Source organism: Giraffa tippelskirchi, chromosome 4 (assembly GCF_054371585.1).
Source record: "Giraffa tippelskirchi isolate mGirTip1 chromosome 4, T2T-mGirTip1v1.2.pri, whole genome shotgun sequence".
Classification (NCBI taxonomy): domain Eukaryota; kingdom Metazoa; phylum Chordata; class Mammalia; order Artiodactyla; family Giraffidae; genus Giraffa; species Giraffa tippelskirchi.
This window is the reverse complement of record NC_137278.1, coordinates 99787400-99810010: the sequence shown is the minus strand read 5'-3', so window position 1 is coordinate 99810010 and position 22611 is coordinate 99787400. Positions and strand designations below refer to the sequence as shown.

The window sequence follows — 22611 nt, the reverse complement described above, 5'->3', positions numbered from 1 at the left end:
GGCCCCATCCTACTCTGCTGCTGCTGCTGCTGCTAAGTCGCTTCAGTCGTGGCCGACTCTGTGCGACCCCATAGACGGAAGCCCACCAGGCTCCGCCGTCCCTGGGATTCTCCAGGCAAGAACACTGGAGTGGGTTGCCATTTCCTTCTCCAATGCATGAAAGTGAAAAGTGAGAGTGAAGTCGCTCAGTCATGTCCGACTCTCAGCGACCCCATGGACTGTAGCCTACCAGGCTCCGCCGTCCATGAGATTTTCCAGGCAAGAGTACTGGAGTGGGGTGCCATTGCCTTCTCCACATCCTACTCTACTCTGACCTCATCTTAACCTGATTACATCTGCAAAAACCCAGTTTTCCAATAAGGTTACATGAACTTTTGTGGAACACTATTCAATCCAGTGTGTGCATGTGTGCTAAGTCACTTCAACCATGTCTGACTCTGAGACCCTTTGGACTGTAGCCCACCAGGCTCCTCTGTCCATGGGATTCTCCAGGCAAGAATACAGGAGTGAGTAGCCATTCCCTTCTCTGGGGGATCTTCCCAATCCAGGGATCAAACCCGGCTCTCCTGCACACGGGACAGATTCTCTACTGTCTGAGCCACCTGGAAAGCCTCCCTTCCTTCAAGGCCATCAATAGGATGGAAGAAGTCAAAGAACACAGGCTAGATGTGCCAGTTACCTCTGGGCCAGCATCAGAAAACCTTCCCCAGCAAGATGCCTGCTAGAGGAATTAGGTATGTCCTGGAGAAAAAGGCTGGGCTCAGAACCAGAGTGCCCACAGCAGGGCCTCACAAGGGAGATGCATGGACCCAGCAGCCCAGGCCTCTGAGAAGGGTACCCAGTGACCCACAGTGGACCAGGCATGGCATCTAGGTTTGTGCTCAAGGGCCATCCTGCAGCCCTGGGCTCTCCATAGAAGAGGGAGTCTGTGAATGGCTGCTGGCTTCACTTCGCGCTGCCCATAGCCCCTCGGTCCTTGTTGGAGAGGCAGGCCCTCAGCTTGGACACTGAGAGAGCATTCTCCCGCGTGGATGGTGGCAGGCAAGAATCCTTTAAGCTCCTTCCACAGATGAGTGACCAGGAACGGTGATGACTTGCCCAAGGGCTCCTGGTTCTCCAGTGCAGAGGACTCAGGCCGCAGAGGACCCAGCCCACATCACAGTCCCCTGCAGGACTGGCCTGGGGGCCTCGGGGAACTTTCTGGAGGCAGCTTTCATGAGGGCCTGGGGCACGAACACTACAGCCCAGGGCTTAGGCACAGACTGTTCTCAGGGAACTTTGGTGTGTTTGTAGAAATCAGAGAACCATAAAATAGAGCAAGGAGCACCCTGGAGTTATTTCAGTCAGTCCTTTCTTTTCAGATGAGAACTCTGCAGGGCATGGCCTCTAATGGCTTCATCTGACCACTGTGCTGCGTTTCAGGAGGCAAATGGGGCAACTTAGGAAACTATAATGTTCCTTGTGTATGGATGTGAGAGTTGAACCGTAAGGAAGGCTGAGTGCCAAAAAACTGGTACTTTCAAACTGTGGTGCTGGAGAAGACTCTTCTGAGTCCCCTGGACTGCAAGGAGATCAAACCAGTCAATCCTAAAGGAAATCAGCCCTGAATATTCAGTGGAAGGACTGATGCTGAAGCTGAAGCTCCAATACTTTGGTCACCTCATGTGAAGAGTTGACTTATTGGAAAAGACCCTGATGCTGCGAAAGACTGATGGCAGGAGGTGAAGGGGGCAACTGAGGGTGAGATGGTTGGAAGGCATCATTGACTCAACAGATATGAGTTTGAGCAAATTCCGGGAGATAGTGAAGGACAGGGAAGCCTGGTGTGCTGCAGTCCATGGTGTTGTGGAGTTGGACACAGCTGAGAGACTGAAAACCACAATGCTTCCCAGTACCCCCCAGTACTTTGAGAATCCCAGTAATGATACTAGCTCAGGTTTACCTAGCCTTTGCCTTATAACATTGTTATAAGGTAGAGAGGCTATAAATGCTAGAGAAATTTTGAACTAATGCTCAGAGATGGGGGTATAATGTTGTAAAAAGAAATTTGTCTGGGGACCTCCCTGGCAGTCCAGTGGTTAAGACTCTACACACCCAGTGCAGGGTGCATGGATTGGATCTCTGGTTGGAGAACTAAGATCCTGCATGGCAGTGGGCATGGCCAAAATAAATTTCAAAAAAAGAAAAGAAATTTAGTTGGTTTTTGACTGAGTTCCTGACACAGAGCCTTCAAAAACTCTACACATTTCTTAAGGGATCAGTGTCTTTGTTGTGCTATTGAATAATCCCTGCAGTGATTTTGGAGCCCAAGAAAATAAAATCCGTCACTGCTTCCACTTTTTCCCCTTTTGTTTGCCATGAAGTGATGGGACTGGATGCCACTATCTTAGTTTTTTGTATGTTTCACTCTCCTCTTTCACCTTCATCAAGAGGCTCTTTAGTTCCTCTTCATTTTCTGCCATTAGAGTGGGTATCATCTGCATATCTGAGGTTGTTGATATTTCTCTTGGCAATCTTGATTCCAGCCATTAGTACCAGTGCAGCCATTTATCAGGATGCAAAAATGAGCTCATAAGATTAGATGTCTCTAATAAGGGAAGAGTGGGAAAGAGAAAGGAATAGAATCTCTCATCTCTAGAACCAGGCTAACATGTAAATAACATCTGGGCATCACTTAGGTCCGTTATACAAATACCAAGATAGCACATAGGACTGAACATTTCATTAGAGATTCTTGGGGAGGCTGATGACGGCAGAGAGCTGGGATTCCCATCCTTTCTTCCAGGGTGCAGTGATATGAAAGTCCATCCTGGGTTTTGACCACACAAGGGATCTTCAGATGTCACAAAACATCCTCAAATGACAAACATGTCTAGAATAGGACTTTATTTTTTCCTTTCTTCATATCAACTTTATTCTTAATGTTCTGTAGCCCCTTAAATCACTTGTCATCCTTCTGTCACTACTTTAATTATAAATCTCTAATCTTAGATGATGTTTCAGCAACACAGCTAATACTGCTATTATAAATTACTTGAAATTTCCCAGTGGAAGGAAGATACATGTATATTTGTGACTGTTTGCATATGTCACACAGGCAGAACCTAGAGAAGAATAACTGTTTTCTTTTTCTTTTCTTTCTAATTTTGGCTGCACTGGGTCTTCGTTGCAGTACATGGGCTCTTTGCAGCAGCGCACAGGCTTTCTCTAGTTATGCTGCACACAGCCTTCTCTTGTCAAGATGCACAAACTCTACAGCATTCAGGCTCACTAGTTGTGGCACCTTGGAGAAGGAAATGGCAGCCCACTCCAGTATTCTTGCCTGGAGAATCCCATGGATGGAGGAGCCTGGTGGGCTGCTCTCCATAGGGTCACACAGAGTCGAACATGACTGAGGCAGCTTAGCATGCATGCATGCATTGGAGAAGGAAATGGCAACCTACTCCAGTGTTCCTGCCTGGAGAATCCCAGGGACGGAGGAGCCTGGTGGGCTGCCGTCTATGGGGTCGCAGAATCAGACACGACTGAAGCGACTTAGCAGCAGCAGCAGCAGTTGTGGCACCTGAGCTTAGTTGCTCCAAGGCACATGGAATCTTAGTTCCCCTAGCAGAGAAGGAACCTGAGTCTCCTACATTGGGAGGCGGATTCTTTACCACTGGACCACCAGGAAAGTCCGCATTTTCCTTTTCTTAACAGAGCACTGACTGGTATCATGGGACAACCCAAGAAACTGAGTGGAGGCTATAGGAGAGTGGAAGTCAGAGAAACATTATGAAGAGAAGGAGATAGTTTTCATTTTACAGAGCAGGAAACTGACACCCAGATTCAGGGTTTAAGTCCCATTATCTGCTTCTTGGGCTTCCCAGGTGGCTCACTGGGTAAAGAATCTGCCTGCAATGCAGGAGATGAGACTCAGAAGACACGGGTTCGATCCCTGGGTTGGGAAGATCCGCTGGAGGAGGGCATGGCAACCTACTCCAGTATTCTTGCCAGGGTAATCCCATGGACAGAGGAGCCTGGTGGGTTACAGTCCATGGGGTCGCATAGAGTCAGACACGACTTAGTGACGGAGCACAGCACAGCACATCTGCTTCTTGGGAAAGTTGAGTCTGGAGCTCATGTTCCCTGATGCCATCTGGTTTTCCATCTCCAATAAGTTTGGAAGCTACTATTTTGGAATAACAAGTCACTGAAAGCCCAAATATGAATAACAATGCTTTACCAATTTAGAGAATCTACTAGTCATTTTACATAGATGGACATTTAATATTGAAATTAGCAGATAAACTAAAGTTTTAGAGGAAGAGAGAGTTGTAACTGCACATTTCTGCCTCAGAGGCAGGAAATGCAGACCTTGACACATGTGGACCCACTTGCTAATTGCTAAGTCGCTTCAGTCGTGTCCGACTCTGTGCAACCCCATAGACAGCAGCTCACCAGGCTCTGCCGTCCCTAGGATTCTCCAGGCAAGAATACTGGAGTGGGCTGCCATTTCTTTCTCCAGTGCATGAAAGGGAAAAGTGAAAGTGAAGTCGCTCAGTCGTGTCCGACTCTTAGCGACCCCATGGACTGTAGCCTACCAGGCTCCTCCGTCCATGGGATTTTCCAGGCAAGAGTACTGGAGTGGGGTGCCATTGCCTTCTCCGTGGACCCACTACTCCCACTCAGATCAGAGCAGGCCTCCCCACTCACATTCTGGGGTGGATCTGGGGAGACAAGGTAACAGACCCACTAAGGCAACAGCAATGCCAAAAATTAAAGGGATGGCTAGATCAGTGAAACAACGATTATTACTTAACAAACTTTCAGATATGCCGTGGCAATCGCTACACTCTCAACACAAATCTGAGGAGAAAAGGGCAGAGGGAGAAGACGAAAGAAGGTAAGAGTTGGAGAAGATGGAATTTGAAATGCTGTCAGTGGCGTGAACTTCCAGTTAGTGAATTTTTAAAAAAATGAACAACATATTTGCAAGCTCTTCCGGATTTTCCGCTTATATTGATTTATGTAAATTGCCAGCATTTGGGGGTTTATAGATTTTCATCAAAGTAGCAAACTGTTTCTTCATCACACTCTTTGGAAGTTCTTCCTTTACTCCTGACGTGTAGCGATAATGCGAAGCTCTTCGAAAAACACAGTCATTCTAGACTTAGGAAACAGCACATGAGACTTACCTCAACAAGCTCCTGAAGGCTTTGAACCAGCCCAGTCTCTGCTTTCCTTCCATAATGCTTAGGCCTGTTACATAGGAAGGTCAAACATCTGGTAAACCCTCCAACTCAACACATCTCTACACAAGTAGCAGCCTTCCCCAGCTTCAGTGGCCTGTTTCTGTCAATTCTTCTAGGCCATCAGATTATCTTTCTCTTCTTTTCCATACATACTAAAGACATCTTTGTGTTCTGAGAACATTCCCTCCTTGAGATCTGATTCCCTATCTTACCTTCTTCCAGTCCGTCTACCTCCAACACCAGCTTAGAGTCTGCAGATTACTGATCTTGGCCTCTCCTACCCACCTCTCCCTCCCTGTCCCCCTAAAATCCTGATTTATTGGGAACTGGGTCGATTAACCTAATAGGGACCTTATGATGAACACAGTGTGTGGGAAGATCATTATATTGGGTTGGCCAAAAAGTTTGTTCAGGTTTTTCCATGTTATAGAAAATCCTGGATTTTGGCAAACCCAACAATTTTCCTACAAAATAACAGCAGAGAGGGATGTCCATAATTAAAGAAAAAGAGAAGGCATTGAGTAAGCCAGGAAATTATTTCCAGAAACACGTAAGATTCTAATAATTGCGGACAACTCCAATACTTACTACTGCTACCTCTAGATATACCCACAGTGTCTGGCATCAGTGGGTCAGTGTACCCTTTTTAAGGGGCAGTGTGGAAGAGGCATTCACAATATTTTACTCCACAAACAAGCCTGGTGGGAGAGAAGCTCCTAGTGGTAGAAATGAAGGAGGGCAGACAAGCTCTGTGGCTTCTAGAAAACAGGGTCGAGCTAAGTATGCCTACCATGAGGTCCTATGACCACAGTGCTGCTCATTCCCCAAAGGCCCAGTTTACTGTCGACAAGATCAAGTACAAATGCCTTTATCTAGCATGTAAGATCAGACATCAAACTATCAAATTTGTCTTTCATAAAGAATTTCCACTGCTCATTAACTGAAGTCCTCAAGGGTTATTTTCTTCAGTGATCTTTATTTACACCAGGAATGACTCCCAGTCAGACTCCCAGTCCCCAGACTCCCCCCAGCCCAGATCCACCCCACGACATTCAAGGCCCAAGTCAAGCCCTCCCTTCCCCAGGAAGCTTTCTCTTTCTCCCTCCTCTAGACTCCCCTAGCAGAAATCATATGTGTATTAATTTAGCACTTAATCCTGCACTGGCAGCCATATTCTTTACTAGCTGAGCCACCAAGGAAGTCCCAAACATTCATTTAGCACTTAATATTTTTTATGTCTATACAGGCTTCCCAGGTGGCTCAGTGGTAAAGAATCTGGCTGCCAGTGCAGGAGACACAGGTCCAGTCCTTGGGTTGGGAAGAGCCCTTGGTGAAGGAAATGGCAACCCACTCCAGTATTCTTGCCTGGAAAATCCCTTGGACAGAGGAGCCTGGCAGGCTATAGTCCATGGGGTAGCAAAGAGTCGGACACGACTTAGTGACTAAACAACAATTTTTTATGCCTGTATGTCCATCTCCCAGATAATACCACTAGTTTCTTAAGGACAAGATCTGTCTGAGTCAGATAAGGTTACAATTAAATCCAATAGCACCTAGTATATGAGAGATGCCTGATCAACATTTCCTGATTGGTGACTGAGGTGGAATCAGACACAGGTTGAAAACTTGAGTTAGTGAGAACAAAAATGTGTTAATTCCTGTGATAATCAGCAGAACCTAAACTTGTCTAAAGACTCCAGAGTGAGCACCCTCTGAGTTAACAACCCCACAAATTGGATACTTGTGTAGATCCAAATAAATCAATTCCCTGAGAGAAATTCTGAACTCTGAGAGCATCAGGATTTTCCAGAAGCTGCTGATTTTTTAAAGAAAGAAAGTGAAGTCACTTAGTCGTGTCCAACTCTTTGCGACCCCATGGACTGTAGCTCACCAGGCTCCTCCATCCATGGAATTTTCTAGGCAAGAGTACTGGACTGGGTTTCCATTTCCTTCTCCAGGGGATCTTCCGACCCTGGGATCAAACCCGGGGGTCTCCCGCATTGCGGGCAGACGCTTTACCGTCTGAGCCACCAGGGAATCCCCTACAAAAGGTATTTAACTTAAGGGCCCTAAGACAGCAAAACATGCAGACCGCTTCTCTAAAAGGAAGGTAATCACATGAGTAGCTCTTTATATCGGAGAAGGCAATGGCACCCCACTCCAGTACTCTTGCCTGGAAAATCCCGTGGACAGAGGAGCCTGGTAGGCTGCAGTCTATGGGGTCGCTAGGAGTCGGACACGACTGAAGCGACTTAGCAGCAGCAGCAGCAGCTCTTTGTATTTTACTTGCCCTGTCAAGTGGCTCATGAAAGAACTTGGTAGAATGGGAAGTTATTAAAAGATCAAGAGGTTAGGTAAGGTTAGGTTGACTCTTTTCCAATTCAGTCTCAGGTAGGAAGCATCAGAGTATTACATAATTCTTCTTAGACTTCTGGGCTTCTTTGGAAAAGGATCTCATTTTTGGTTTTCTAATTCCTAAATCCATGGTCTCCACAGCTCCGAAGTTCCACAGAAGATGGTGAAAGTTTTTTTGCCGCCATTCTGTACTCTATCCAAACTTCTGTTCTTTTAATTACCAGTTGGATGTAGGAACTGCCCAGTCCCTTGAGCTCTCATTCGCTATAGAGCACCCACAGAGCATTTCATATCAGTTAAATCAAGCCTGGAGGTCTCCAAGGGTATCAACCTATCGCTTTATTTGCCATGTGTAATTTACATAACTAACCCTTAAGTGCCTACAGACGTGATGCCCTCACGTTGTAACCACTAAGCTAAAACCCATTTAGGTTTTTCCCTGGGCTTTTGATGAATCACTCCCTAACTCTCTGCCACTGCTTTTTTGGATCTGGAACCAAAATTTAATGGACTTCAGAGCATCTAGGTTCTTTACTCACGGCGAGGACGCGGAACAAAAAACTGCGGGAAATGGGGAGGTGTGCCACTCGGCAGGATTCCATTTTTCACCCCACCAGCCTCTCCTAAGCCAGAGGCAGGCATTCCCCCCTCGGCTCTTCGACCTTAAACAAGTCTGAACGGTATAAACGGGATTATTTGTCTTCTTTCCATAAACCAGGCATAACGACTCTGGTTTATATATGTAAGCAAAGCGTCGAAGCAGCACAATTTTTTTCAACCTCTAGAAAACATTTTTCTCCCAGGATTCCTTCCCCAGGGTGATGCCTTAATCATGTAATTTTGTAAGCCAGCTGCAGCTTGGACGGCTAAGGAAAAAACTCATTCCCTACTCCTGAGCCAAATTAGGCAGCCCCCATCACGCCGCATCCTGAAAGCTAGCCCTCCCTCTGGTCAGCTTGCGCTTTTGAGTCAACTGGGTTACCGGAAGTGAGGGGAGCTGCCGGCGCACCAGAGGGAGGCGGACCTTGGTCTCCAGGCAACGGCCCAGGCGATTGGCCAGCTCGTTTGCAGCCGAGGCCAATGGCCAGGCGCTTTGCAAACGGTTGTTGCGGCGACTGAGGCTGCGCGGGAGATTCGACTTGGCGGTGGCTACTACCCGACGGCGCAGCTGGGGCTGCTGCTGGCCTGGATCCTCTCGCCATGGATAACCCGGAAAATGTTTTTCAGTAAGTGTGGGTCTGGTGGGAGGGAGAGGGGTGGGCGGGGGCGTGATCCCCGCTGCAGGCCGCCAGGGGGCTGGGGTACCTGGGTTCGGGCCTAGTGGTCTGCGGGTCCCTGGCCCGCCCCAGACCTGCCTCCCTTGGCCTTCCCTCCCCTTTCTTCGGCTCTGGAGTTCGTCTCCTCCCAACCTCACCCTACCCCCATCCCTCCCCGGCTGGGCTGCGGGCCACTCGGGAGTCGTGGAAAGATGGAGCACAGTGTAGCCGGGACTCTCCGCTGAGACCCCGGGCCTTTGACCGAGCTGTCGCTAGAGTGGCAGTTTGGGGGGGATTTGGATGAATCCTGAGGCCCCCAGAGCTCCTTGATTGTCTGTAAGGAATTCTCTGGGCAGATCGCCTCCGTGGAAGTAAAATGTCTAACCCCCCAAAAACTAAAACTTGCATGTAGCTTTCATGATAAATTTTCAAAACCATTTATTTTAAAATTCTAGAAAGGGAAAGAACTTAACATTGCACTATCCCATAATCCCACAATTATTAAAAATCGTTGAGTAATGTGCATTTTAAGGGGAAAAATGTTCCACTGTTTGTCATTTATGTCCACCTGCTAACAATTTTTAAAATTCCCATGCCTTTGCTTTTTATGACTTAGGTGATTTATCCAGACTGTTTCAAACGCATTTAAAACAGTTAAATCTTGTGCTACAGAAAGTAAAAGTGGTTAGTTTTATTCAGTTCAATTCAGTTCAGTCGCTCAGTTGTGTCCAACTCTTTGCGACCCCATGAATCGCAGCACGCCAGGCCTCCCTGTCCATCACCAACTCCTGGAGTTTACCCAAACCCATGTCCATTGAGTCAGTGATGCCATCCAGCCATCTCATCCTCTATCATCCCCTTCTCCTCATGCCCCCAATCCTTCCCAGCATCAGGATCTTTTCCAATGAGTCAACTCTTCTCATGAGGTGGCCAAAGTATTGGAGTTTCAGCTTCAACATCAGTCCTTCCAATGAACACCCAGGACTGATCTCCTTTAGGATGGAGGTTAGTTTTATTAGCACCAGTGTAATATTAACTATCTGAGATCAAAAGACTCAGATCCTTAACTCTGCCTTCAGACTTTTTCTGTAGCCCAGACTGCAAAGGATTTCAATTTTACAGACTCCACTTCCCCCATTTTAAAATAGAAACCAGATATTTCTGACCTTATTTTGACTTTCCAAAGGCTAATTTGCACTAATGAGCCGAGTGTTTTAGTATTGCTTTACAGTGTATTTAGACCATATTACTAGGGAAGTGTGATTGGTATCAGATGGGCATCTTACTTTGGGCATCCTATTACATATGTTTCAGGAGAAAGTTATTTCATAACTTAAATTAGGAACTTTTATACTGCTTATAAATTGTGGGAACTTATCTGCTATGATGCACAAGAGGGAGTTTCAAGATGTAGGAATATTTTTTAACTTTTAAAAATAAGTACTGTTTTATGTGGTTTAAAAAAAGATTTAGGAAAGTGTTCACTGAGATCTTTATCTGACGGTTCTCCCAATGCCTTGTATGTAACCATTTTTCTAGTTTATTTTTCAAGGATGTAAATATTTATAATAACATGAACAAATGTATGTACATATATACATATGTATACAATTCCTGCCTTTATTAAACATAAAAAGTAGCAGAGCATATGCACTGCTTTTTTTTTTTTTTTTTTTTGCTTAGTGCTTTCAGTCTGTCATTGGAGATTTCAGTCTGTCATTCCATAGATTCTTTTTTCATTCTTATTTACAACTGCATGATGTTTCATGTACCATAATTGACCTAAAAAAGTACCCCATTGATGGACACTTGGAATGTGGACCTTCTTTTGCTATTACAAATAGTGCCATGGTGAAAAATCTTGTACCCATGGTGCTTTTCATGTATCTATCCTCTAGATTCCCAGGAGTGGGTTTGCTAGATCAAAAGGAAATCCATCTGTAATTCTGGTTATATTATTACCAGTTCCCTTGCCAGGGATTGAGCACACTCCCACCTCCAAGCAAGTTGTAAGTGTGTCTTTTTCCATTACTTCCCCTCTACATTGTTGTCATATTTTTGCAGTCTGGTAGAAGAGAAGTTATCTCAGTAAGGCAAATTTCTCTCCTGAGAGAGGTTGAGTATTTTTCTGTGAAATGCCTTTTGTTCATTTCTTAAATTGGATTGGGTTTGTTTTTTTCCCCCCAATTTCTAGAAGCTCTTTCATCGTCCCCATTTAGCATTTCTCTCTTCACTCTGCTTGGTGATTTGTTTATTTGACATAGAGAAGCTTTTTATTTATAAGTAGTCCACTTACCTAGCGTTTTCTTTTGTGGCTTCTGGATTTTGAGTTACAAGAAACTTTGATTTCATTTGTATTGCGAGGTGACAGCTAGAAGAAAATATTACTTTCAAATTTTTTCCCCCTCAAAAAAATCATTGAACTTCTCTGATAGAAACCTGAAAATCTTCCTTACTTTGGCTCTCTCTCTTACCCATCCGCAAGTCTCATTGTCTCTTTCTCCAAAACACCCCAGTTCCACATTTGAACAGTTCACATACTGGTTGGGACTCTGCAATAGCTCCATAACTGTTCTCATCCCCCACCCGCTTCATCACTTAGAGACAGTTTTAAAATGCACATTAGGTTGTCATCCCTACCTTTCTCCTAACTTAGCTGCTTGCTTCTGGCCCTGTCAAACGTTACCCTCTCAGAGAGGCAGGCTTTCCCTGACCACCCTACGTGAAAATAGTAAGTCCTGTCACACTCTTACCCTTTCTGTCTTTTGGGTTTGTTTGTTTGTTTCCCACTCTGTGTTCTTATTTTACAGATTTCTTTTTGTTGGTTTATTTATCCTGCTAGCACCTGGGGCCTCTTGGAGAACTTTCTTGGCTTGGCTGGTTTATTTTTAAGCTGTGGCTGAGTATGCAGAAGTAGGGGCAAGTTCTCAGGGAGCTACAGCCACTGACTTCTGAGCATTGTCATCGGGTGTTCTCCCTCAGGAACCTTGTGTCCCACTGAGGCCCAGAAAGCAAACTGTATCCTGGGAGTCCCGATTTGTGGGGCTCTGGGCTGTCACGCGCTTCCCTGGTGAGTCAGGTGGTAAAAAATCTGCTTGCAATACAGGAGACCAGGTTTGATCCATGGGTTGGGATGATCCCCTGGAGAAGGGAATGGCAACCCACTCCAGTATTCTTGCCTGGAGAACCCCATGGACAAAGAAGGCTGGCAGGCTACAGTCCATGGGGTTGCAAAGAGTCAGACACAACTGAGTGACTAACCCTGGGCTGTCATGCACCTTTCAAGAGCTGTCTTCAAATCTCCAGCCAAGTTCCTAAGCAGCAAGGCGAGGGGTCCGGGTCAACGCCACACCTGGGTCTCAGCATTAGAAGGAGGAGCAGCAAAGTTCTGGTGCCCCTCATGGTGGCAGTGACATTGGAACTGGAGACCTTTTATTAATAGCTGCTTCCTATAGAGCTACCTCAGGGGCCTTGCGTCTTGCTTTCTTCTGAAAAAAACACTGACTTCCTTTTGAGTTTCTGACTTCTGAGTGAATACTGTTTTCATCTTTATTATAGCATTTCAATTGACATTTAAGATTTCTATTTTAAGGTATATGCATGATAAGTATGAAATATAACTTTTGCTTTTAGGAAGTATTCCTAATAATCCCATGTACCTATTTTTCTCTATTCTAGAATGTTTGAAGCCCATATGCAGAGCTACAAGGGCGATGACCCACTTGGTGAATGGGAAAGGTTAGCATTTTGTTTATTTATTTTTTTCTGTAAATAAACTATATGCTGCTCTGAAAAATTAATACTATCCATATTTTTTCTAGTTACATGCGATGGGTAGAAGAGAATTTTCCTGAGAATAAAGAATACTTAACAACTTTATTAGAGCATCTAATGAAGGAATTTTTAGATAAGAAGAGGTATCACAATGACCCAAGGTTCATCAATTATTGTCTACAGTTTGTAAGTATACTTACAGAGGTATAATCACATCCCTAGTCATGTTGTACTTTTGCTTTTTACCCCAGATTTTAGGATCATTTTTGGCTGTTTTTTATTTGATTCCTTACGTTTCTAAGTCATAACTTTTTTTGTTTTAAGTTGTGTGGCCAGAGACTTGTATTTTACAACCTTTTGGCTTCTGTCTTGTGGAATCAATGATTGAATTTTAAAATCCTCCTTCTTTGTAAAGTCTGAAATGTGACAACAGAAGGTAGAAACCAGGCTTCCCTGGTGGCTCAGGTGGTAAAGAATCCGCCTGCAATGCAGGAGACCTGCGTTCGATCCCTGGGTCAGGAAGATCCCCTGGAGAAGGAAATGGCTACCCACTCCCATTCTTGCCTGGGAAATCCCATGGACAGAGGAGCCTGACGGGCTACAGTCCATGGGATCACAAAGAGTCGGACCCAAGAGCGACTAATGCTTTCACTTTTCAAGGTTGAAACCTTGAAAAGAAGGTTTGTTGGCTGAGTTAACTCTCAGAAATGAAATTTAGTGCTAAAAGGAGAAGGCTGCCTCAGGTTAGGCTTCAAAGGTTGGATCTGTTTAATCTTGAAATAAAGGCTTGGGGCACAAGTTGTGGTCATAAAATCATGAATGGAATAGATAAACAGGAATTTGTTATCTGTCTTTACTAAGCTTCAAAATGTGAGGATTAGACACACCCTGTGGAATTTGAACAAGTACAACTTTACATATTAATATAATGGCACAGAACCTACTGTCTTGGGAAATAGTGGGGGACGCTGAATGTCAAGGAAGGGGATGAGCTGACTTTGAGGCTTCCCATCAGAGGACCACACAGGCCTTCCCCTGCCAAGTACATCATGCTGCCTCCATGAAGACGAACACTGAGTGTTCTTTGGACTGGGGGCCACACCGAGCCTGGCAAGTGCCCTTCTCTCATGTCTGTCTGCTTTGGATTTCTGCAGGCCAAGTGCAACAGTGACCTTCACCAGTTTTTTGAGTTTCTGTACAACCACGGTATCGGAACCCAGGCAGCTCCTCTGTACGTAGTCTGGGCTGGGCATCTGGAAGGCCAGGGGGAGCGGCAGCACGCCAGTGCCATTTTTCGGAGAGGAATTCAGAACCAGGCCGAACCTAGAGAGCTGCTGCAACAACAGTACAGGTAGTTTGACAATAAGACTTCGCACCATGATTCCTACCTTGAAAGCTAGTGGTTTGCTCTTAAAAGATTTTTATTGTTATATTTGTACAGGAAAATGCTTCTCTTTGGGGAAAATGTGGAATTAGTGTAAAGAAAAACTGTCCAGAAATATTACCATTAATATTTTTGAGCACTTCCTTCCAGTATCTTTTCTGATGCCTGCATGTGTGCCTTAGAGTCTGTGTATTACAGTAGTAAATTGTACTGTATGTCTGGTTGTATATGCTGAGCTTTATACTGCTCTTAAGAAATTATGGACTTTTATACCACTTAGAAAGTGATTGTGAAGTCTGTCCCAGAACAATGTCATAATTTCATTGTTCTAGAATGGAACATTTGTTTCCAACATTTTGTTTTTTTTTTTCACAAAGACCAGCACATGCTGTGTGCTAAGTCACTTCAGTCGTGTCCAACTCTTTGTGACCCCATGGACTGTAGCCCACCGGGCTTCTCTGTCCAAGGGATTTTCCAGGCAAGAATACTGGAGTGGGTTGCCATTTCCTTCTTCAAGGGATCTTCTCGACCCGGGATCAAACCCGAGTCTGCTGCATTGCAGGTAGATTCTTTACTGCTGAGCCACCAGCGAAAGCCTACAATATGTGCATGTTGTAACATGTTATTCATACCCACAGAGGAGGGTACATTTGTTATGTGAATTTATAAAATACTGACATAAAGGAGGCAAAAGGAGGAATTTTTCTAATGTAAGTGCATTGGGTATGGAAATAAGCCCAGGTTTTTTTTTTTCTTAATTTTGAAGCAAATCTAAAATTCAACTTTGCAATCTCTCTTAACCTCAGTCTTTGTTAGATCACAGTAAGCTGTCTACCATGTTTAGTTTTCACTCTAATATAAATGCGTATTAAACTGTGAATTGTAATCTATATTGATGCCTTTACTGTTGTCTTTTAGGATGTTTCAGACACGCCTCACTGAAACCAATTTGCCCACTCAAGGTAAAATAACGCTTTCTAAAATATCCAAAATAACAGTAACTTTTTAAGTCTCTGATTTGCACTGCTTTTTTTCCCATAAAAAACAAACCCATCCAGTATTTATTGATTATATTATCTTAGGTAATGAGGAAGACCCTCTGATAATAATAATGCCTGCTTCATAGCCCTGCATAGCAGGGACTCTGTCTTAGCACTTTAAAAGAAAAACTCACCAAAAAAACAAAAAAGCTTGGTAATTTCATTGTATTCTTAGGATTTTCAAAAAGTAAAAATTAACCCAAATTGAGTGACGATACTTATTCTGGAGCACATCTGTTCTGAATTAAATGTATCTAATGCAACTTTTAAAGAAATAGAGTAGTTTTTTGGTTTTTTTGTTTTTAAGAAATAAAGATTACATTTCAGCATTAAGCACCAACTATCTTATCCTGTTGTTTAAAATAGCTAGAGTTTGCATTTCTTTCAGGGACTTCTTGGGCATTTTGAATTGATTAGAAAATTGTTTCTACAACATTACTTTTATTTATAAGGTGTTTTAATTATGTTTTTGAGACAGTGTGAGTGAGTTTATTCTTCAGGGCTGCTTATTGAAAGATCAGGGGAATGTGTTTGTATTGTGTTCATTTAATAGGGTTTTATCCTTATTTCTTTTTATTTCATGCATTTCCTGTCATAGTGAGAACCTCAGAACCTCTGCACAATGCTCAGATTTTAAATCAAATGGTAACATCAAAATCAAATCCAGGAAATAACTCAGCCTGCATTTCTAAGAATCAGGTAATAATAATGATTGTAGTTTGCAGGGAAACTGGGAAGGGTGTTGAATGGTCAATCCACCTGCCATTTGTGTCACGTGGGCATCTCATTTTTTTTACCTTGTCTCCCAGGACTAACCTCCACGTCAGCCACCTGTGCTTTGGCACCTTTCTGGGCCTGTCATCATCCACCACTGCTCACTTCCAATATTAAATGGAAAATAACTCACTCTCTGACCATAACTTCCTGTACTTGTCTGACCTGGTGACACCCCTCCATGACCTCCTGTCTTCACCTGCTCCCCCCAGCAGCCTCTGTCCTTCTTTGTTCTGCAGGGCTGCCTTCCCTGGCCCAGGATTCTCTAGCTTGGGTCAAAGCCATCTGGAGACACCTGAGCCTACTTCAAATGCTCTGACCATGGAACTGTCACCTCAACCAGAGCTTTTCTATTTCCTGGCAGTTATGCTTCCAGTTTCCCCATTCACACTTTATGTTTCCCACATTGCCTATGTTTCCTTTTCTACTCACTAATGCCAAATGATAATTTTTAACTTCTTTTTACTCTCCTCAAACTTGGGGCCTGACTATGTCTAACCTCTTTGTCAGGAACTGGCAAACTTACTATTTCAATGAGACAGCAGAAGCCCTCAGATGACAGCTGTCCACGTCTGCCACCAGCCAGTAAATAACTGGACCCCTGTTTGCCTTGGCAGGGGCCGAGGTGACTCTCCTGCCCTAATGACTCATCTGCATGTACACGTTCTCTCCCTTCTCCCAACATCTTTCCTCCTCAGGGTACCAATGCTCTTTCAGAGTTTGCTATGGACCTGCTTTAAGCTAAATCCTATGGAAATGCCTCTGTTCCAGGTGCACATGTATTGAGTTTCATTAATATAACACATTCCTAGAAGGAGACTGAATTCCAACTTTGACAGATACTCACACTATCCCAATTTACATCCTACTCATGCGTGCCATCTTATTTGTTTCCTGTTGCCCCAACTCTGAGTGTCTAGGCAGCAGAGATGGATCTTATTCACAGTCACTTCCCAGGACCTAGCTCAGGACCTGACACGACAGAGATGAGATATCCAGTAAATACTTGTCTGGTGACTGAATGCTAGCGCTGTGGACTCCTGAGCAGAGAACAGTACCAGAAGAATAATTTAAGAATTTTTTTTCTAACGTAGCTATTTGGAATATTAATCTCATTACACTTAGGCCCTATGGCTCAGCCCCTAGACTGTGGATCTTTCTTATTGGAAGAAGACCCACAGGTCCAAACACTTTCTTATTTATTGGACTCTAGTTGTAAAACCTATCATAAAAGTGATCATGCAAACCAAGGCTTCAGCTATTAATGGTAACTTGAAAGAACACATATAAATCTACTTGATGATTCAGAGACCCCTCAAGTGTTTTCATAATGTTTTCTGCAGTCATCTGGGTGATGGATTCTTCTCAGATAAGTGATGATTTGTTTTTCTTTTCTGTCTTAGGGTCCACAGCTTTCTGGAGCAACACCTGCAGCTGGAGATAAAGGGTCAGACGTGCAAGTACCATCAGTGCCTTCATCCGTTACTGATTTTCCTTCCAGAGCCGTTCTGTACACTGTCATAATGATGTATTTTTCCCCATTTTAGGGAACAAAGGGTGATCACGATTTCTAAATCAGGATATTCTACACACCCATCTGTGGCAGACAAAGCTGATGTTCAGCAGGTTGTCATGTATTGCAAGGAGAAGCTTATTCGTGGAGAATCGGAGTTTTCCTTTGAAGAGCTGAGAGCCCAGAAATACAATCTACGGAGAAAGCATGAACAGTGGGGTACTTGCAGTCTTAAATTTGAGATAGCCGAGGTCACTTAACGTGATTCTCATCTCTGAGTAATTACATTTGTAGTAGATAATTCACTGTACTGAAAGAATCTCAAAAAAAAAACCTCTAGCTCATTCCATCAGAAGCCTAAAACCTTTGTTAAATACTAGTGTAGCAACCACGTTTGTTCAAAGCCTAAATTGATGTCTCGATAGCAAAGGTTAGAGCTGAAACAGCATTGAAGGAGATGTCCATGCCAGTGCTGTAGATATTTTTAAGCTTTCAAATAACATCTGTATGGATTTGAGCTTCTGTATCTAGCAATTCTAAACCCCTGGGTCAGTTATGTATACTGTAAAGGTTGAGAAGAGATTTTTCAAAGTCTGCAGCTATTACAAATAAGACATTCAGTCCTGTGATCAAAGTGCTGTGTTATTCATGGCTGTGTTGTACAGTGGATGACTATTCTTCAGGGAAAACTGAATGTTAACAACCACATTGGCTGTAACAACATGGACCTCAGAGGAAAATGAACCTCTGTTCCTCTCAGGACTTTGACACCATCTGACTATTTGTGCTGTGCCCCCTATGTTGGCCAATTTTTGTTTATTCATTATTTCTCGTTTGATTAACAACCGAGAGGACAGTCAGGTGACACTTGGGGAGGACCCTTTTATGCCTTGCACAGTTGCTGAAGTCTGAGCTGGACAGTTTGATTGGTATGTGATGTGGTTATATTAACCAGTTGCTGGAAATGGGACCGACAGCAGTGTACTTGACATACTGACCTTTCAGTGCACTTTACTCTTACTCCTTCTTAGGAAGCACTGAGAAACTTCTGTCTTTTAAAAACACTTCCATTTTCAAATGATTTGCACAGTCGTGTTTGTTAAAAGTGCTTAGTATCATACCATGCTATTACCAAATATTTTTGTTGCTCATCATGTACATTTTTATAACTTACGCATGCTGAACTTAAAAGTAACTGTGCTGAGGATACGTAAAAATTATAATCGAAAAGTAGATAGTATTTCAGTTCTAAAAACCTAATACTCTTCAAAAAAGACTAGTAAAAAATAGTTGCCATCTTGAAGATAACCTTTTGCTGATTTTGCACGGATTCCTCTGTTGACCTGAGTTTAAATCTCACATGCAAACTATATTTTGTCTTTCCTAAAGTAAATGAAGAGAGGCATTATATGAAAAAGAAAGAAGCAAATGCTTTGGAAGAACAACTATTAAAACAGAAAATGGATGAGCTTCATAAGAAGTTGCACCAAGTGGTGGAGATGTCACAGGAGAACCTGCTCTCTTCCCGGGGGACATCTGAGGTGTGTGGGCTCCTCCCCGTCGCTTCCCACGCCCGCTGCAGTGACTTCTATTTCTGTTTGTCCCTTCTATGCTCTATTTTTAGAGTTAACTCTGATGTCAGTTTAGTTACTAGCTTTCCAAATTATTCCCCCCTCCCCCCACCGAGAACTGGGGGGAAAGACAATCTGACACGCTTCCAGCAAGGCTGGAAGTCACCTTTAAATAGCCTTGAGTCAGGGTGACACTGGGCTTCTCAGTACCAGCCCAGAAATGTATTCAAAATGCAAAATGAGAAAGGAAGTTACAGAACAGAATGTGTCGTGTGTGTGTGTGTGTCTGTACATTAGTGTATATAGTCCTTTTTCTGATTTTCTTTTTTTAGGGGAGGTACAATGACTGTTATATAATGAAAATTCAAATATAATGATTAATTTGTATTGAGAAGCCGGCAACACCTTCAGGAATGGGTCTCAGAACTTGCTTTTCCTATAGACTTACTGTGGCCACATTCCTGTTTTCAGCTCCACCTTCACTTCCATTCTGAGACACATTCAAATTCTTGTGCTTCTCCAGAGATCACCTCCTCCAACTGCTGTTTGAGGTGTTAGGATTCCTTGCTGTCATTTTAGTAAGGTGTTGGGAGGATGTGGATGATCAAGCACGTGTTTAAGACACTGTCTTTAACCAGAAGCCTCTCTTAAGGAACTTATTTCTGTGTATGAATTGTCGAGGATGTATTTTCCAAATGAGTCTCCAGTTGTCCCTAAGTCATTTATTTACCAGTTTAGCCTTTCCCTGTTGGTTTAAGATATCTTTGTGCATGTTCAGTCACTTCAGTCGTGTCCAACTCTTTGCAACCCTGTGGTCTGTAGCCCTCCAGACTCCTCTACCCATGGGATTTCCCAGGCAAGAATACTGGAGTGGGTAGCCATTCCCTTCTCCGAATGGAGATCTTTCTCACCCAGGGATCAAACCTGCAGCTCCTGAATTGCAGGTAGATTGTTTACTGCTGAGCCACCGGGGAAGCCCTTAAAATATCTTTATCATAGACTGAATTTTTAATATATAAAAGATCCATTTATGAAATAACCATCTTTTTGCTTTGGTCAATAGGTTTCTTTTTGATCATTCCCTGTTATGTGTTTACTATAACTTTGTTGTATGTTTTGATATCTGTGGAGAAAGTCTGATTATTGTTTTTTAACATGTTTCTTCAGAAATGAATATTATGATTATTTTTAATCTTGACTAATTCAGTAGATAAGAAAATGGCGTAGGTCATTTAAATTATCTCTTTTTTGATGACTATTGAGAATACACTTTATATTTTATCCATTTGTTTGTGAAATAACTATTCTTGCGCTAGCTATTCAGTGTTTTCCTTAACAATTTGTGAGAATACTTTCACATGCTGAGGAGTGAATTCTTTGTCTTTTAACTTCGTGATATAAGAATGTGCATGTGCTGTCTAAGTACATATGAGTAGAAAAGCAGAGATTTTAATTAAGTTAAAGGCCTGTGTCCATGTCCTTCCCATGATGAGCCATGCTTTTATGGAAGTTAATACAGTTAATATTCATGTTTCCTATTCATTGAGGAGAAAATGGTCACCAAGGGTATTTTAATGGGAAGAACACCATTATGAGCATTTGATGACATTGATTTGTTAGTATTTTCCCTAAGTAAAGAAAAATGTACCAGTTCTCAAATACTGATGAATGGTCTCAGCTGATATTTAGTGGTTAGAAATACGAACCACCAGTTGAACCTGTGGTTAAGCTACAGAAGCATCCAGCATGTAGTGTGGCCATGCTGTTGTTGACTGTTCATTTCAGAATACCTAGGGAGGCAAGAGGCTACCGCAAGAGAAAAGGCATCTACTGAAGACAGATGCCATTCTTTGGAAAGCTGTAAGACCTAACTGGTAGCCTCACGGCTTTTTGTCTGTTTGCTTACTGTGAAAGGTCAGTCCAGCGTGTTTGGAGCCACACACAGACTCCCAGCAGGAACTAAGAGCTCCGGGTCTTCCAGCCATCCCTCAGCAGGCCTCAAAGAACATGGATGAGAAACCCAGAGAGGCATCTTCTGTTCCTCTTACGGCAAATGCTGTCACCACTGCTTTGGTGTCCCCCGCCGTCAACCAGAGTGTAGCTTGCCCGCTTCCTTTGGCAGGGCAGCCATTGATGGACGCCATGTTTTCAGGGGTCAGCAGAGATGCCAGGTGAGCCAAAGGTAACCCTAGAGACGGTGGTAGTGGGAATGATGTCCAATGGCTTCTTTATGTGACCTGCAATAGAGCAGTGTGTAATTGATGGGTGAGGCTTGTTTTTCAAAGTAATTTTTAGATGGGCATGTAGTGGAAAAACCAAATTGCCAAAACATTAGCCCCAAATCATTCAGCCTCACTTATTCTGTTTATTTTGAGAATATTTGTTCTACTTCATACTTCTCTCTTGAATTAAAAATTTTTGATACCCTGAAACTTAACAATCTGTCTGTAACTGAAGAATATATAGCTGTTAAACTGAAATTGCGTCTGCTTACCAACTCTGACTGAACATAATGTGGGGTTATTACAGTCCAGATAGTTGCTTGACTATTGGATCGTTACTTGAATGCTTGATGGTGTGTTCTTACGTTCCTTCTGTCTTCCCACTGGGGCAGTTTGGAATTAACATCCATTATGCAGTATACCAAAATCTGTCTCACAGACTGCTGTGGAGGTTTCTCCCCCTAATTCTGAGCAGAATTCCTAGATGGCAGAGATTATAATTATTGTCCTATCACTTGTTCTGTTTATATTTTTATCTTCAATCACTTTGGTGCTCTGTCTCTTTTTTGAAACAGATAAAAATTTTCTTGCTCTTTCAGGAGAAATGAAAGCGAGGCTCCCATCTTTCCCTTGGGCTAAAGCCCTTAGCACAGATTATGGTTCTTAAGTACTGGCTCTCCTCGGTGTCTGAGGTCAACTTTCATCAATGATTTCCCTTGGAAATAAGATTTAAAGTGATCATGGTTTTTCAGTCACCTTAGGATAATAATTCAGACCTGTGTCCTGTATTGAACCATGTATGTAAAAAGTGAACTGCTGGGACTTCCCTGGCAGGCCAATGGTTGAGACTGCGCTTCCAGTGCAGGGGGTGTGGGTTCTATCCCTGGTCTGGGAGCTAAGATCCCACAAGCCATGTGGTGTGGCCAAAAAACATTTTTTTTAAGAAGAGAACTGCTGTGTGCGGGCTCTGACTTCATTAAGTCTTCACAGTTAATTCACGTGACCACAAGATAGTCACAATAGCAATGACAGACCCTGTAGACATGCTGTGTGTCCAGCCATCCCTTACAAAAGCATGAAGCTCTTTAACCTAATGAACATTCAGATCTCAGAATCACTGCGGTCTGACCCTGACCCTGGCCCAGACAAGGGACCAAGTGGACCCCCCTCACACTCTCAGTGGCCTGGACAACTGACTGTGGCAGAGAAAGGGCACCTTCCTCTGGTACTGCATATAAAACACAGGTTTTTATGGCAGTTTAATGGGGATTTGTAAAATTAAGGGTGCCTTGCACTTTTTACTTTCCATCCTCACAGGGCTTATTAAGGGAAGCAGTGTTAGACAGACAGATGAAGTCCACTATCCTCACTGGACTTAAACCAGACTGTGATTTAAGTGTCTTCTATACCATTTTTTCCATTCTTGATAACTGTGAAGTCTAGAGGACAAAGCACTATGGCTCCACAGCTAAGGCACCAGCGCTTTCCCAT

The 22611-nt window shown here is 43.4% G+C and overlaps 1 protein-coding gene across 12 annotated transcripts in view; it reads left to right on the top strand.

The window, feature by feature from the left end:
- The first annotated feature begins 8715 nt into the window (after positions 1-8715).
- BUB1 (BUB1 mitotic checkpoint serine/threonine kinase) overlaps positions 8716-22611 on the top strand; it is a 34341-nt gene continuing 20445 nt past the window's right edge. For 5 of the 12 annotated variants that reach the window (XR_014051960.1, XR_014051958.1, XM_081484823.1 and 2 more), the window contains exons 1-10: positions 8716-8812; positions 12521-12580; positions 12664-12802; positions 13771-13967; positions 14919-14962; positions 15639-15739; positions 17218-17270; positions 17362-17546; positions 18717-18868; positions 20813-21069. Coding sequence is in view for 7 of the 12 variants with exons in the window: in XM_081484823.1 (XP_081340949.1) it covers positions 8787-8812; positions 12521-12580; positions 12664-12802; positions 13771-13967; positions 14919-14962; positions 15639-15739; positions 17218-17270; positions 17362-17546; positions 18717-18868; positions 20813-21069 (1214 nt within the window). In the remaining 5 variants the exon portion in view is untranslated. The remainder of the gene's footprint in view (positions 8813-12520; positions 12581-12663; positions 12803-13770; positions 13968-14918; positions 14963-15638; positions 15740-17217; positions 17271-17361; positions 17547-18716; positions 18869-20812; positions 21070-22611) is intronic. The other 7 variants (XR_014051961.1, XR_014051959.1, XM_081484824.1 and 4 more) reach the window with 3 other exon arrangements.